At 40.5% G+C, this 13576-nt stretch overlaps 1 protein-coding gene across 4 annotated transcripts in view; it reads right to left on the reverse strand.

Annotated features, from left to right (window-relative positions):
* GRID2 (glutamate ionotropic receptor delta type subunit 2) overlaps positions 1-13576 on the reverse strand; it is a 1049702-nt gene that overhangs the window by 185940 nt on the left and 850186 nt on the right. For all 4 annotated transcript variants that reach the window (XM_065596092.1, XM_008179090.4, XM_065596093.1 and 1 more), the window contains one exon: positions 241-553. In XM_065596092.1, the coding sequence (XP_065452164.1) occupies positions 241-553 (313 nt within the window). The remainder of the gene's footprint in view (positions 1-240; positions 554-13576) is intronic.

The raw sequence follows: 13576 nt of genomic DNA on the forward strand, positions 1-13576 counted from the left end.
ACTCAGAGTTGTGGTGACAGACATTGCCTTTTATGGAATTAGACAAATACAAAGTAAAACAGGCTAGCATGTAACGATTCTGAGCTTTTCATCACACATACAGAAGGCTGCTGCATGTCAAAGGCTTAGACTTCATGGATGCTTTTAAGCCACCCAGGGATAGAGGAGTCATAAGAATCCATGATAGCTGGAATAGCATGTATACTTTCCTCTGTGCTAAAGATGAATTTTGCTTCTTACCTTGCTGCACAAAGGATCCATAAACGAACCACATGGAGTTGTACAGTGTTGTAGAAGTCATTGATCCCATCTGCAGGCGTGGTGGGTTGAGCCAGTTCAAAAGGTAGACCAGTAGTCCTACCAGAAGCACAGTGCCAGCTATGCAGGCCCACAGGGAGAGGTCAAATGGTGCCAAACAGGCGAACATGTCCACGGTCTTCTCAGCCTTTCGAAGCAGGACACCCACTGAGTAGTCCATGTAACGGGTTGTGAAATCTACCACATTTTCTCGATCAGGGGTAATGGTTAAAGCAGAAATCCCTATGTCGGCTCTCTAAGAAAGAGAAAAGAGAATTCACTAACATGAGCAACAGAAAAAAAATCTTGGCTCTAACTTGCTTTATAGCACCTAAACTTTTCATGGAAAAACTGATGCCAAGGCCAATGTCTTAAGTATGCTGTAAGTAAGTATGAAAATGCTCCTAAGGAGATGAACAGAATAGCTGCATGTGAATCTTACATTTCTTTGACCCAAATCTTGGCTGGCTAGACTCAGGCACATTAGTTTCCCAGCATTATTAGTGTCCAAAAAAATCAAGAAAAATATTTCAGATACAAATAATAGCTGGAGGAAATTTCTTTTGGTCATTTTTCTTGGCATGGCTTATCAGGGACATCATTGTCATAGAGACCTTGTGTATAGTAATCCTATTCAGAAGAAATTAGTTTCTTGACAGAAGCCACATGATACCTAGAATTCTGATGACCCAAGGAACATGACAAAGGGCCACTGCATGTCATTACATTTCATTTGTCCTGGGTTTTCTGGCGGCATATTAACTGTAGAATAATCAATATCCTATGTGGTTCCTTCAATACTGGAGTTTTTATAGCACTTAAAACTGAGCTACTGTACCATATGGTTACCTGTCCTTCAGGTGTCATAGAATGGCTTGGTTTCACAGACATCTATGTAATTTAAAACAACCCATTTAAGAGCTGAAGGGGATTAAAAAATTCCTTGATCTTATCATCCCAATTCTCAGCTTCTCTCTGAAACATTAGGTCCCTAAAGACAACAGTCACAACTACAGCAGGTGCTATTTTACTTACTTTTCCACACATGCAATTATAAGTGCAGTGAAAATAGAAGAGGTACTTCAAGCAGAAACATTAACACTGTTTTTAAAATAAATTCAAATATTGAATAAAAAGACTGTAAACTCTAGATTTTTTTTCCATATGGAAAGGAACATTTAACATACTTAAAGTTGTTACTGGTTTGAGGTAATTAGCTTCTACTGTGATTAAAGCTGTATGAGGTCCTTTCTAGGAAACGAAAAAAGTATGAATACTGGAAAGGATCAGCAAATCTATTAATTTATTGACTCTCTTGAGTTTCTTTCATCTATGTCCAAACAAGGCGGGAATTACTGCTACCCAAATATTGAGATGTATGTGATATCTTAAGTGGCATAGCATGGGAATGAAACTGTGATAAATAAAAAGTAGGCAAGGATTAGGATCCAGTTTGAAAATCCCAACTTCGTTTTGACATTTTCTGGCAATATTTTCCGCTACACATAGTACAGCCACACTATTAATCACAATAAGCTTTAGACAGGGCTTGATGTACTTAGTACAAAAGTTAATATTGATGTCTTAACTTAAACTTCAATAATCTTCTACAGTTGTGTGAGTGGGAGGGTGTGTGGAAGGGGTAGTGTTGAGATGAGTTGGGCAAAAAAGTATTTTCAAATATTCATTTGCATAAAAGCCCTGGGCCAAAGCTTCAGCAGGTCTAAACCAAGATAGCTCTACTGACTTAAATGGAGCAGCATTGACTTACACCAGTAGAGAATTTGGCCTCATGAATTCACTTTGATTGTATTCATATCCCTTTGTTAGTTTTCAGTGAATGATTGTTTGATGTTTTTTGATTCACAGGCAGCAAAAGTCTCAGGAATATTTGTGCCGATTCATCAGAGTGAAGGTTTGCACAAGACTCGGTCACATACTTGAAAGTCACTTTGATTTCCTTCTGCCTCTTTATAAAAGTATTCAATCACTCAGGTGAAGAGCTTAAAGAAAACCATATGACTCTGATGACCTAGCATACCCCAGAATAATCAGAGCTGAGAACACTTTACAAATGACCCACTCTGAAATGTTTTCCACATAAAGTGTACATCAATTTTGAATAATGAACAACTTGTAAAAGTCAAAGTCAGTTCACGAATAATTAATTAACAGAGACAAGGCTAAATGCAATTTTTTTGTATGTTTGATTCAAGTCTGGTGTTGAGTAAGATTTCGTGGTTATAGAGCGACCCTAGCAGTCTCGAGTTGTTCTAATCTCTAGTCTGAGCCGTTGCTGGTTAATTTTAGGTCAGTTATTTAACCAACTGTAATTGTTATTAAAATATTTCCCTACCTCACAAGAGTACAGTGAGGTATAATTAATTTAACATTTTTAAATGTTTTGATATCCTTGGATGAAACACAATATAGTTTAGAGAGTGCGAAGGATTCATTTAAAAAACAGGAGATTACTGCAATATTGACTAACTGCAATCATGACTAAAGCTTTTTTAAATAAACAGGTTTTCACAAGAGATGTGTTGAAATGTGTTGTATGGAAGAGCACAGTATCATATCATTTGTGGAGATATTGCTTATATTTTACCTCCTTGGAATGAATTGTTCCAAATTTCCTCTGCATTACTACTCCAGTACTCCAGTTGCTCCAATACTTCTGTTAGTCTTAAAGGTGCCACAGGACCCTCTGTTGCTTTTTACAGATTCAGACTAACATGGTTACCCCTCTTATACTCCAGTACAGTTATCAGGGAGCTATGACAGAGGATCGCCATTGTTCTAATGGAAGTATTCCATTTCCTTTGTGATATTACAGAAGTCATTGCAATACAATTATGTCTACTGATAAGGCAGTGGTAGTAAAGTGGTAAAAGGAACGGTGAAAGATAAATCCTGTTTTTTCAGTGCTATTGTGTTCAGCGCTGGCTTCAGCTTTTTTGCCGCCCCAACCGGCAAAGAAGAAAAAAAAAAAAGATAAAGTTGCGATCGGCGGCAGCTCAACGGCGCCACTTCATTCTTCGGTGGGAATTCGGCGGCTGGTCTGTCCCTCCGAGAGGGACCCGCCGCCGAATTCCTGCCAAAGACCCGGATGTGCCGCCCCTTTTCATGGGCCGCCCCAAGCACCTGCTTCCTGCACTGGTGTCGGCCCTGATTGTGTTTAGGTTTCTTTTTAAGAAGGAATATTACTACCCACATACTTATTTTATTTACTGAATTTTAACTAGTGTATTCCCAGAGAACAATTTCTTTACCACTGATGCCAAAGTCGGTTAGTAGTAATACTGGCTAGTACCACTGTAGTGAAAAGTGCTACTAACAAGTACCAGCCTGGTTGCCACTGTACTGCATTTGCTTCATATTAAGTGAGAGAGATCTTTTATGAATGGAGATGTATTGTATGAACTGCAGGAAAACTGTGAAAATGATTTTTGTAGTGTATTTGTAACAATATAATATTTCACTGGGTGATGATTAAGGCTCCACGTCTGTCACGGAGGTCGCGGAAACCATGGATTCTGTGACTTCTACAGGGGCTAGTGTGGCTGACCCCAGGGTTGCCCAAGCAGCTGGCTCTGGGGCCAGCTGCTCAGGTAGCCTTGGGGACAGCCACACCAGCCACTGCTGGAGTGAAACGGCAGCCAGCCGCTCGGGCGACTCCACACTGGCTGCTGCTTGAGTGGCCTGGGCCCAGCTGCACAGGCCGCTGCCCAGCGGTCCCGGGGCGGCATATGGCAGCTGGTGCCACTGGCCCTGCCCTCCACCCCAGCAGCAGCCCCTAGTCCTCCCCACGGAGCAGCGGCCCCACCAAGAGTAGCCCCTCCCATAATTAGTGTTCAATGAGTCATGTTTTGATACCCCCGGGTTTACTGTTGAGTGAGGTCTCATTTTGTTGTGTGTATTAACCATGTAAACATATGAATAATCTATAATCATCACTAAGGCTACAATTTAGTCATGGGTAATTTTAGTAAAAGTCATGGACAGGTCATGGGCAATAAACAAATTCACACCATGACTTTTACTAAAAATAACCATGAGTAAATCATAGCCTTAGTGATGATTACAGATTATTCATATGTTTACATGGTTAATACACACAATAAAATGAGACCTCACTCGACAGTTAACCAAGGGGTATCAAAACATGACTCACTGAACACATTGGGTTAAATCTGGGCTTCACTGAAGTCACCAGGAGTTTTGCTATTGACTTCTATAGGACCATGATTTTCCTGATAGTACCTATTCAGCACTCCTTTCTCAGGCAAAGTTCCCACTGCTTGCCAAATAAGTGGTGAATTGGACACATATGGGCTGATTTTTGAAGGTGCTAAGCACCTACAGCTTTGACTGACTGAGCTATGGGCACCAGGTTCTCTGTAAATCAAACCTATAGTAACTACCAGATTTCACCTAATAGTTGATCCATCAAAGGTGAGTGTTCTTAATTATGTACAGATTATGTCAAATTACACAAAAACTGGCAAGTGGAAAAATGAAATGTTTATCATTATCATGTCAAAATAAATCAGAGAGACATTAGCTTTCAGAAGTCAAGGTTCGCTAAGTGCTTCAGAGAAAGAAAGGCAAATGCATGCAATTATGTCAATATTTAGATGTAAAGTTGCCAGTCTAAATTATAAACATGTAAAATACTCCACTCATTAAGTTTTAGGAGTGCCAAAATATTACCAGTTATCATAATCTTAGTTATTTTGGTTTACAAACTTAAATTAAATGAAACTGTGAGAGTTGGTTCATGAAACTGATTGGCTACTGATCAAACAGCAGAGAACATTATTTTTCTTGATATGACCTGTATATGAAACTGTATTAGTCATTACAGCATGGCGCTGATGGTGATGTCACCGTTCTGCACTGACACAAGTCGATCATCATTGCCCAGGAAATCCCCTAAACCTTACATGTTATTGCTTAAATAAACCCATTTATGATTATTGCTCTTATGCCTGAAAACAATCTTATGGTGATTCTGTGCTTATAACTAAGACTAAGGAGAACTGATAATACTGATGCAACAGCCTCTATTTATTTTTCAATCCACCCTTAAACTTGCTCTAATGCGACCTTTCATTTAATTGCTATTTAAGGTTAATCTGAGGATAAATACATACTGATTAATACAACACGGGCATTATGTCCAATGTGATGTTTTGATGCAAACATGAGTTTTAAACAAAATACTTTGCTGGCATTTAAAAAAATTAAGGAAAAATATTTATTCCAACAGAAGAGACATTATTTTATGTCAGGAAACACCTTGGGGTTGAGTCTGGCCCTGGGCTGGCCCACAATATTTTGGCACCTGAGACAGGGAGCTCAAATGATGCCCCCATGCCTCCTCGCTTGGGCCAAAACTTTGAAAGGTCTCAATTCTGCCTTCTTCCTGGTCTACTCCTCTCATGGTACTGCTCTGCTACCTGCCCAATAAAGGAGAACTAACAACTTAAAATGCCTTGTTCAAAAATTTTAAGTAACACTTAACTTTCAAACGCCTGAACAGCAAATGTAACTTTTCTTGTCTGCATAGTAAACACTGGCATTTTCATTTGTTTGAATAATCAAAGTAGTGCTTTCCGTGCCTTCTTGGTTGCAAAGATTTGAACTGCTTCCTGCCGAAAGTCCACAGTCTGGGCCAGCTCATGCTCTATTGAGATGGTTGCAAGGCCGACCAGCCTCTCCTCTATCATTGTGGAGTGTAGATGTGTTTTTATTAACTTCAGCTTGGAGAAGCTGCATTCTCCACTGGCAACTGTTACAGGAAGCGTTAGAAGTATGTGCAGAACAACAAAAGCATTTGGAAAGAGGGTGGTCATCTTATTTGTGCACATATATTCCAGAACAGCCTTTGGAATTGATCCTGCTGAAATGTATCTTGAAAGGGCTTTCAGTTCATCACTTAAATCACTCCCATCAATATTGTGCATGTCATCATATGTCAACACTGTCTCTAGTGCCCTGCACTGCTGGTGTAGTAAGGTATAGTGAGGAGTTTTGGAATATCATACAACATCCCAAATATACTGCTGTGTTCCTTGAGCTGCATGAAACGTTCTTCAATTGACTGTATTGCACAATCTAGCACCTGGTTAAAGAATTCAACTTTGAATTGTTGTTTGGGTCTCTTATGGGATTATCCCGTGCCTCATAATCAAAATGTCTTCTTCGGTGACTCTTGTATTCTTGAATGGGTGGGAAAATAGCTTCAGTGTGAAGTTCCTCTGCCGACTTCTGTGCACTCTTCAGAACGTTTTGAAATCCCTCATCTAACTGGTAAGACTGTAGGTATGACTTTCCTTTGTCCAGTTGTTCCATTGCTCCAGATAGATCAAGGTCAACACCTTGGAGTCTCTTCCTTACAACATTTATTTCAAACAGTCTGTCATGCCACAACACTAAGCCACACGGAAATTTGAAGTTACGTATGTTTCTGGTGATTCCATTTCCCTCTGCCACTGTTCTCCCACGAACAGTTCCTGTCATAGCATTATCCTCCATAATGGCAATTATGGCATCATCTATCTTCCCAATTTGATGTTTGATAGGCTTTATCGCCTCCACTCGACTTTCCCATCGTGTGGCACTCAGTGGTTTCAGTGTCAGAGAGGATGTTCCCAGATGTTGCTTCAAAATTTGCCATCGATGAGTTGATGCAGAGAAAAATACATAGATGCTTTGAATTATGTTAAAAAATTCAGCAGCTTCACTAGAAGCTGATGCTGCATCACTGACCACCAAGTTCAATGAATGAGAACTGCATGGGACCAAAAAAGCTTGAGGGTTTAACTCTCGGATCTGTGTCTGCACTCCTCTGTTCTTTCCTCTCATGTTGGCACCATTATCATTGCCCTGACCTCTCATGTCAGCTCTCGCAATTCCCGTATCTTCCAGCTTTTTAAGAAGCACATTTGTCATACCAGCTCCTGTAGTATCATCAATGTCAATAAATTCTAGAAAATGCTCTCTCACAGTCACCATTGCAGGGACATTTTCACTAGGTTCTGTTGTTGTTACAAAATGCACGATTAAAGTCATTTATTCGGTATGGCTGATGTCAGGTGTGCAGTCCAGAACAACAGAGTAATATCTTGCTGACTTCAGATCTGCCACAGTCTTCTGTTTGACTTTTGTTGCCAGTAACTGTATGATCTCATTTTGAATTGTTTTTCCAAGGTAGTGGTGTGTACACATTTCTTGGGTGGTGACTCTTCTTAGATGCTCCTGGAGTACATCATCAAACTCAGCCATAAGCGCCACAGTTTTAAGGAAGTTTCCATTGTTTGGCACATACAGCTGATCTGAAGTGCCACGCAGTGCTAGGTTTTGGGTAGCAAGCATTCTCACAATGGCAATGAACCTTTTCAGAACACTTTGCCAGTAAAGAGACTCTGATGCAATCTTCTCTTGATGCTGATCATCTATGGTGGCCGTTAACCTTAGTCTCATCTCAAGCTCTTTCCACCTATGGAATGCTCTCTGGTGATTTGCTGCCTTCTCATGGCATGCCAGATTTCTAGCCAGATTTTTCCAGTTCTTTGTTCCTGTAGAACCCAATGTGGCTGGAACATTAGACGGGAAGAGTTTGGAACAAAAACAGTATGCACCATTCTGGGTTTTTGAGTACATAAGCCATGGCCTCTCCACTTTGTCACCATTGAGGCTTTTACGCCAATAATGTGTTGGATAGAAATTTCTATTTTAATTGTCTTTGGGGAACATGAAGTTTTTCACTTGCTGTGGCCCAGCTATAGTGGCTCTCAACAGTCAATTGAAGGGGGCAAATAAGCAGGCTGGTAGCAGGGCCTGAGTGAGGGAAGATATCAGCGTCTTAAGGGCCTAACTGGCTCCTACTACTTCAATTGACTGTCTGTTCTCCTCAAGTGGGTTCAGGGAAGCAGCAGGAAACAGGAAGCTCCCTGAGAAGCTGGTGTTAACCAGTCCAGGCTCCTGGGGGTGCTAGAGAGGTACATAAGAGCCTCCTCCTCCTCCTCCTCCTCTCTCTCTCTCTCTCTCTCTCTCTCTGCAGCTCCCGCTGCTTTCTGTTATTCCCTCTCACCTTTTCTCCTGCCTGCCTGTTGTGTCTCTTGTGCCCTCCTTCCTCCAGCACAGCACTCCACCATCTCTGTGCATCTAGAGCAGAGAGAATACATATGCACCAGCAGCAGACACAATTTTCTACACTCTGGGTCCTAGTGGCACCCCCGCACAGTCTGGCACCTGAGGCAGCCACCTCAGTTTGCCTCATGGTAAGACCAGCCCTGGTCTGGCCCCCCACTCTGCCACCATATGCTTCTCCAGTGGTATACATGGGAATATAAAGGGGACACTACATCTGGAGAAGAATTCCCTCAGGGGAGGATCACCATGAGGTTGATGTAAGCAGCCTTATGCATGATTGATAGTGGATCTGGGGGGTGTGCACATAGCACTTTGTGACAAAGCAAAGAAGCACATAGGCAGTCCAGGTAAGGCTGCCATAAATTAAAGCAGTCCCCAAAACTTCTCTTACTTATGCTGGGGGCTGCACAAGCCCCTGATAAAGGCATAAAGCTACCTTGCCCTCACTTTCTTTTTCCCACAGGGCTGTACCTTCTATTTTGTGTCTCTGATTTCACACCTCTGGAGTCCACAGACTGAAAAGTGAAGAGAGTCAGGTAGCAACGGGACATGGGTTACAGTGAACTCATGACAAAGAAAAGTACATAAGTCATCATCATAGAATTTTATGACTGGAAGGGACCTCGAGAGGTCATCTAGTCCAGTCCCCTGCACTCAAATACGAGAAGCAAAATTTTAACCTCCCTGGGAATACTGGAGGAGGTGTGCCTGCCTGTCTTCGAGGAAATGCTATGTAGATGCAGCACATGAGGCTTTGCTCTATTTAACACAGGAGCTATGCACTTACTATAGCAACTGTCATCTCATATGGTGCACCTGCTGCAGTGGCACCGCAAAGACATGACATGCCTTGTCTGAGAGATACACTCAACAATGCGTCATGTGAGTGCTGCTGTTTTCCACAACACTTGTGAAGAGAGAGATTTAATTTTTGCACATGCACAGTGTGACCAACTCCATCTTGGCTCAAGTGGCAATGTGTAAAGGGCAACCCTTGGGTTTCTGAATGGCCTCCACACTGTGTTGACTAAATTAGCATGTCAGATTTGAATGGGAGAAAAAAATCAGTCAATGTCCTATAAGAATTTTTAAAAATAGCTTCAACTTTTAATCTAAAGTGTTTCTCCCCGCCCCAAAGGTTGCCAATCAAAGAGGTTTTTGGAGTTCTGGAAGCAAAGCTCAATTCACTGTAAATAAGGAGAAAGCAGGCTTCCAGGAACAGCTTGCACGCCGTGAGAGATAGATCTATGCTGGCTGCTTGCCCAGCTATTCAATAGTCCCTTAAGTGAGGCAGGGAAAGGGAAAGAGAGAGAAGGCACAGCGAACCTCTGCTGCTAACAATATAATGGGCTAAAGATCATGTCCTACCTCAATATAGGTCATCGGCTTTGGGCTGCGGTAGTAAGGGAAAAATTAAAAAAGAGAAGTCTGGACACAGTTGTGTGTCAGTGAGAGGCAAGCTCCCATCATAACTTTTCAGCATAAGAGAGATTACATTCGTTCAGAGTCACAGACTGTGCACTTTTAGCACCCAAATAAAACAACACACCTTCAATGACGTGTCATTTGCTTATCAATGTAAATGTCTGATCTCAGAATGATTTTGAGATTCTCCAAGCATCTTGTTATTGGGAAGGAAAGAATACTGTATATGTATTATTAGTGAACCATCTGATTTCAGTATTTAGGATTTCTGGGTTAGGAGACAGTCATGTGACATTGATTAAATGTATTTCAATCCTGCCTCAGCCCCAAAGTCACTGAGAATGTGGACTCTTGTTTGGGTTATGCACTGTTTCTCAAATGACAAATTGATGATGGTATGTTGGCCATTGCACAGAGCAGCAGATTATGTATCATAATAATTAGAGAACAGAGAAATGATTAGAAAGCAAGAATCCACCTGATTCTATGCCCAAAACCTAAGACAAAAATCAATTTTCTTAAATTGGAAAATGCTAGGTTAACTTTTAAAAATGATCACAGCACACCTCTACACTTCCTAGTTTCATCTGGATTTGCAAGAGATTCGACTACAACAAAGGCAGTTTATTTTACAAAAGTAAGATGTACAAACAAATACTGTAAGTGCCAAAGAACTTTTTCTCACAAGATTTGCTTCCTCAATCCAAGGCCAAAGAAGTCCTGACAATCATTGACTATCCACCCAAACTTTTCAATGTCTTATCTGAAGCTAACTTTTAAAATTCTTGAGGATAACAATATCACAGAGGCTGTATATATAGTACATACCTATTAAAATAACTAGTCCATTTCCTAGTGGTGTTCTAGTGCATTTTCCAGTCTTTTACAAATAGTAGGGCTGCCTCCATTTCTCATGGATGGTTACTTTACATCCTAATAGACCTCATGTTATTCAGCAATGCAGAAAAGGTTGACACCATCACTATTACAGATATTTGATTATGACTGTATTCATTTATAACCTACCACCTGGGACCATCCATTTTCCATTTCAAGTGCTCTTTAATTCCCACCTCCCTTCTTAGTTCGCATGCTATATCATTTTACCATTTACCAGATATTCAATGGGGTTTTTTTTAGTGCATTTTACCGCGAGACTTATTATTCAACACTTATCTGCATTTGCCATCTATTAGCCCAAGTACTTAATGATCTAGGTACTTCATCTGATTGCATTGCTCCTTACTATTTGCTGTGACTGCTAATTAAATATCACTTGCAGACATGGAAAATGGCTTCCACAATCAGCCACTAGGTCATTTACATTTGTCATTCCTTTTTACAGCAACTATTATTTATATTACACCAGTGCCCCTAATGTACTAACAGGTGGTACAGATGCATCTGCAGATAAAGTCCTCGCCCTCTAGAATTTGCATTCTAAAAAGTTAAATCAAACATATGAAGAAAGAGAGCACCATGCAAACAACTATTTCCATGTGACAATGGTAAAGAATCACAGTAAGAGTTGTTTTCTTCTTACATTGAAAAAGGAATGTTATCAGGATAATGGTATTATCTATAAAGCTGAGTGTGTGTAAAAGTCTCTCCCTCTATGCTTCATTGTACCACTTATGCCTAGAACCTTCCCAAGCCACCCTCCTCCCAGGCTTCCAGATAGTTTTAAGGAAACTATACACATATCTTCAAAAATTCCCCCGCCTCCCACTCTCTGCCTTCTTTCCTGCTACCCTTTCATCATTGTTCAATCCCTTGGCCCAAATGTTCAGATATTGGCTCTTAAATTGGACGTGCAAAAATGTTGTGTACTCACTGGATGAGGCTGCTCCTGTTACATTACTTTAGGTACATCACATGGTTAAATATGTCCTGAATTTGGTATGTGCACTATAAGTATTTCTGCATTTACTAATGGACTGGTAGATGGCCTGTGTGGACTCCTGATATCATTAGTATTCCTGCTTTTATACATACGTTAAACATACACACAATCAATTGAAAACCTGCTACTGTATTTACAGTTAATCTATGTAACCACATATCCCTGTCATTAACCTCATTCTCCCCTACTTAATATCCCCTCCAACTGTTTGTTCTTTTATTTGTTGCATCTCGTATTAGGTTGTAAACTCTTTAGGGCTGGGACTTTCTTCTGCTGTGTGTTTATACAGCAACTAGCATAAAGAGGTCTTGATTCTTATGAGGCACCCGGTTGCTCATCAAGTAGTAATAAATAATAATAATGACTTTCTCTTAGAATAACTAAAGCTGGTGAGAGCTGGCCACACTCTTAAATATGACTTTTATTCAACGTTTCATCTATTCCTCCCTCCCCACACCCAGCTGATTTTAAATAAGTATGCAGTTTCATTTTTGGTCTCAAGGCCTCTTTTAAAGTCAGAGTTGCATTCTTGGTAGAAGTTGCATTCTTCCCCTTCTGTTCTGTCTTAACTGTGAGTGGAGGAAATTGAAGGGTAGAAAGGATGATTTTTGATATCAGAGAAAATAAAATAAAGTAAAAATGTGATCCTGTTCCATTAAGATCCAGGGGCCAGACTGTCCCCAGTAAAGAAATAACCCATGGTATAAAAGCTAAGTGTATGTATGGAAAAATAAAGCTGTAGAAACCATGGATTTTGGAAGGACCAGTGGGAAGGTTACCTTCTTCTATGAGCCAAAGAATAGCTGATACTCTGTGGTTCACATTGGACTTGCACTATCATTGCATATATTCCCTCTGGGGATGCTCAATAGCTGCTACGGAGGAGACCCAGAGGGAGATAATACAGCTTATTAGCTCCTACTTGGATTTCCATATGGATATTTTCAGATTACACAGCGGATGGCACTTCCCCTGCACTCCATGGAGCTCCATTCATGCAGAGCTCCAGCACAGCAGCATCTGTGCAGGGCAAGAGAGAAGAGAGCGTTGCAGTGGAAACAATACTCTTCTCCATTCCACTGAGGAGTGAAAGAGTAACAAACATTTCTCCATATGCTTCCACAGGGTGACAACCACACCCAGGATTAGCAGGGGCAGGTAAAACTTATCTGAAAACTCTACAGCACAAGCAAGAAATTTGCCAGCGCATCTGCTGCACAGATTTTTCTTTTCCATTTCAAAGGAAAAAATGAAGGCAGAGGATCAGATAAGTTGGGAAGAGTGGAAAAAAAGCCAGATAAAGCAGGTTTATTTTGTTTAATTTAGATATGCTATAATATTAAACATTTAATGTAGAATTAAGTAAATGAAGATGGTTTATTAAATACAGATTAACAAATATATTGCTTTCAATTGCTGCATCTACATCATGCAAATATTATACATCAATAAAAGATTTTCTGTTGATCATATACCTTACTTATTATTCATCACCACCAATATTTCTCTAAATGCTATACATTATTTATGTAATGTCTTACTAATTAAAATAACATAGAATTTTCCCCCTTAGGACAGCCTCTTCTCATTCATGGCTGGTTTTGCCAAATTAATTAAGAGGCTGAGGATCGCTGTTTTTTTTTTTAACCACATTACCTCACAGTACTATATTATGGTTGAAAAACTGGATGGGAGATCCCTGATAACAGATGAATCATTCCATGTTCATCTTCTCACCATCACTCCCCAGGGCATTGGTAGCAGTATTAGATCCTGTTAACATAGGCAGTG

The sequence above is a fragment of the Chrysemys picta genome, chromosome 5, assembly GCF_011386835.1.
Source record: "Chrysemys picta bellii isolate R12L10 chromosome 5, ASM1138683v2, whole genome shotgun sequence".
NCBI classification, from domain to species: domain Eukaryota; kingdom Metazoa; phylum Chordata; order Testudines; family Emydidae; genus Chrysemys; species Chrysemys picta.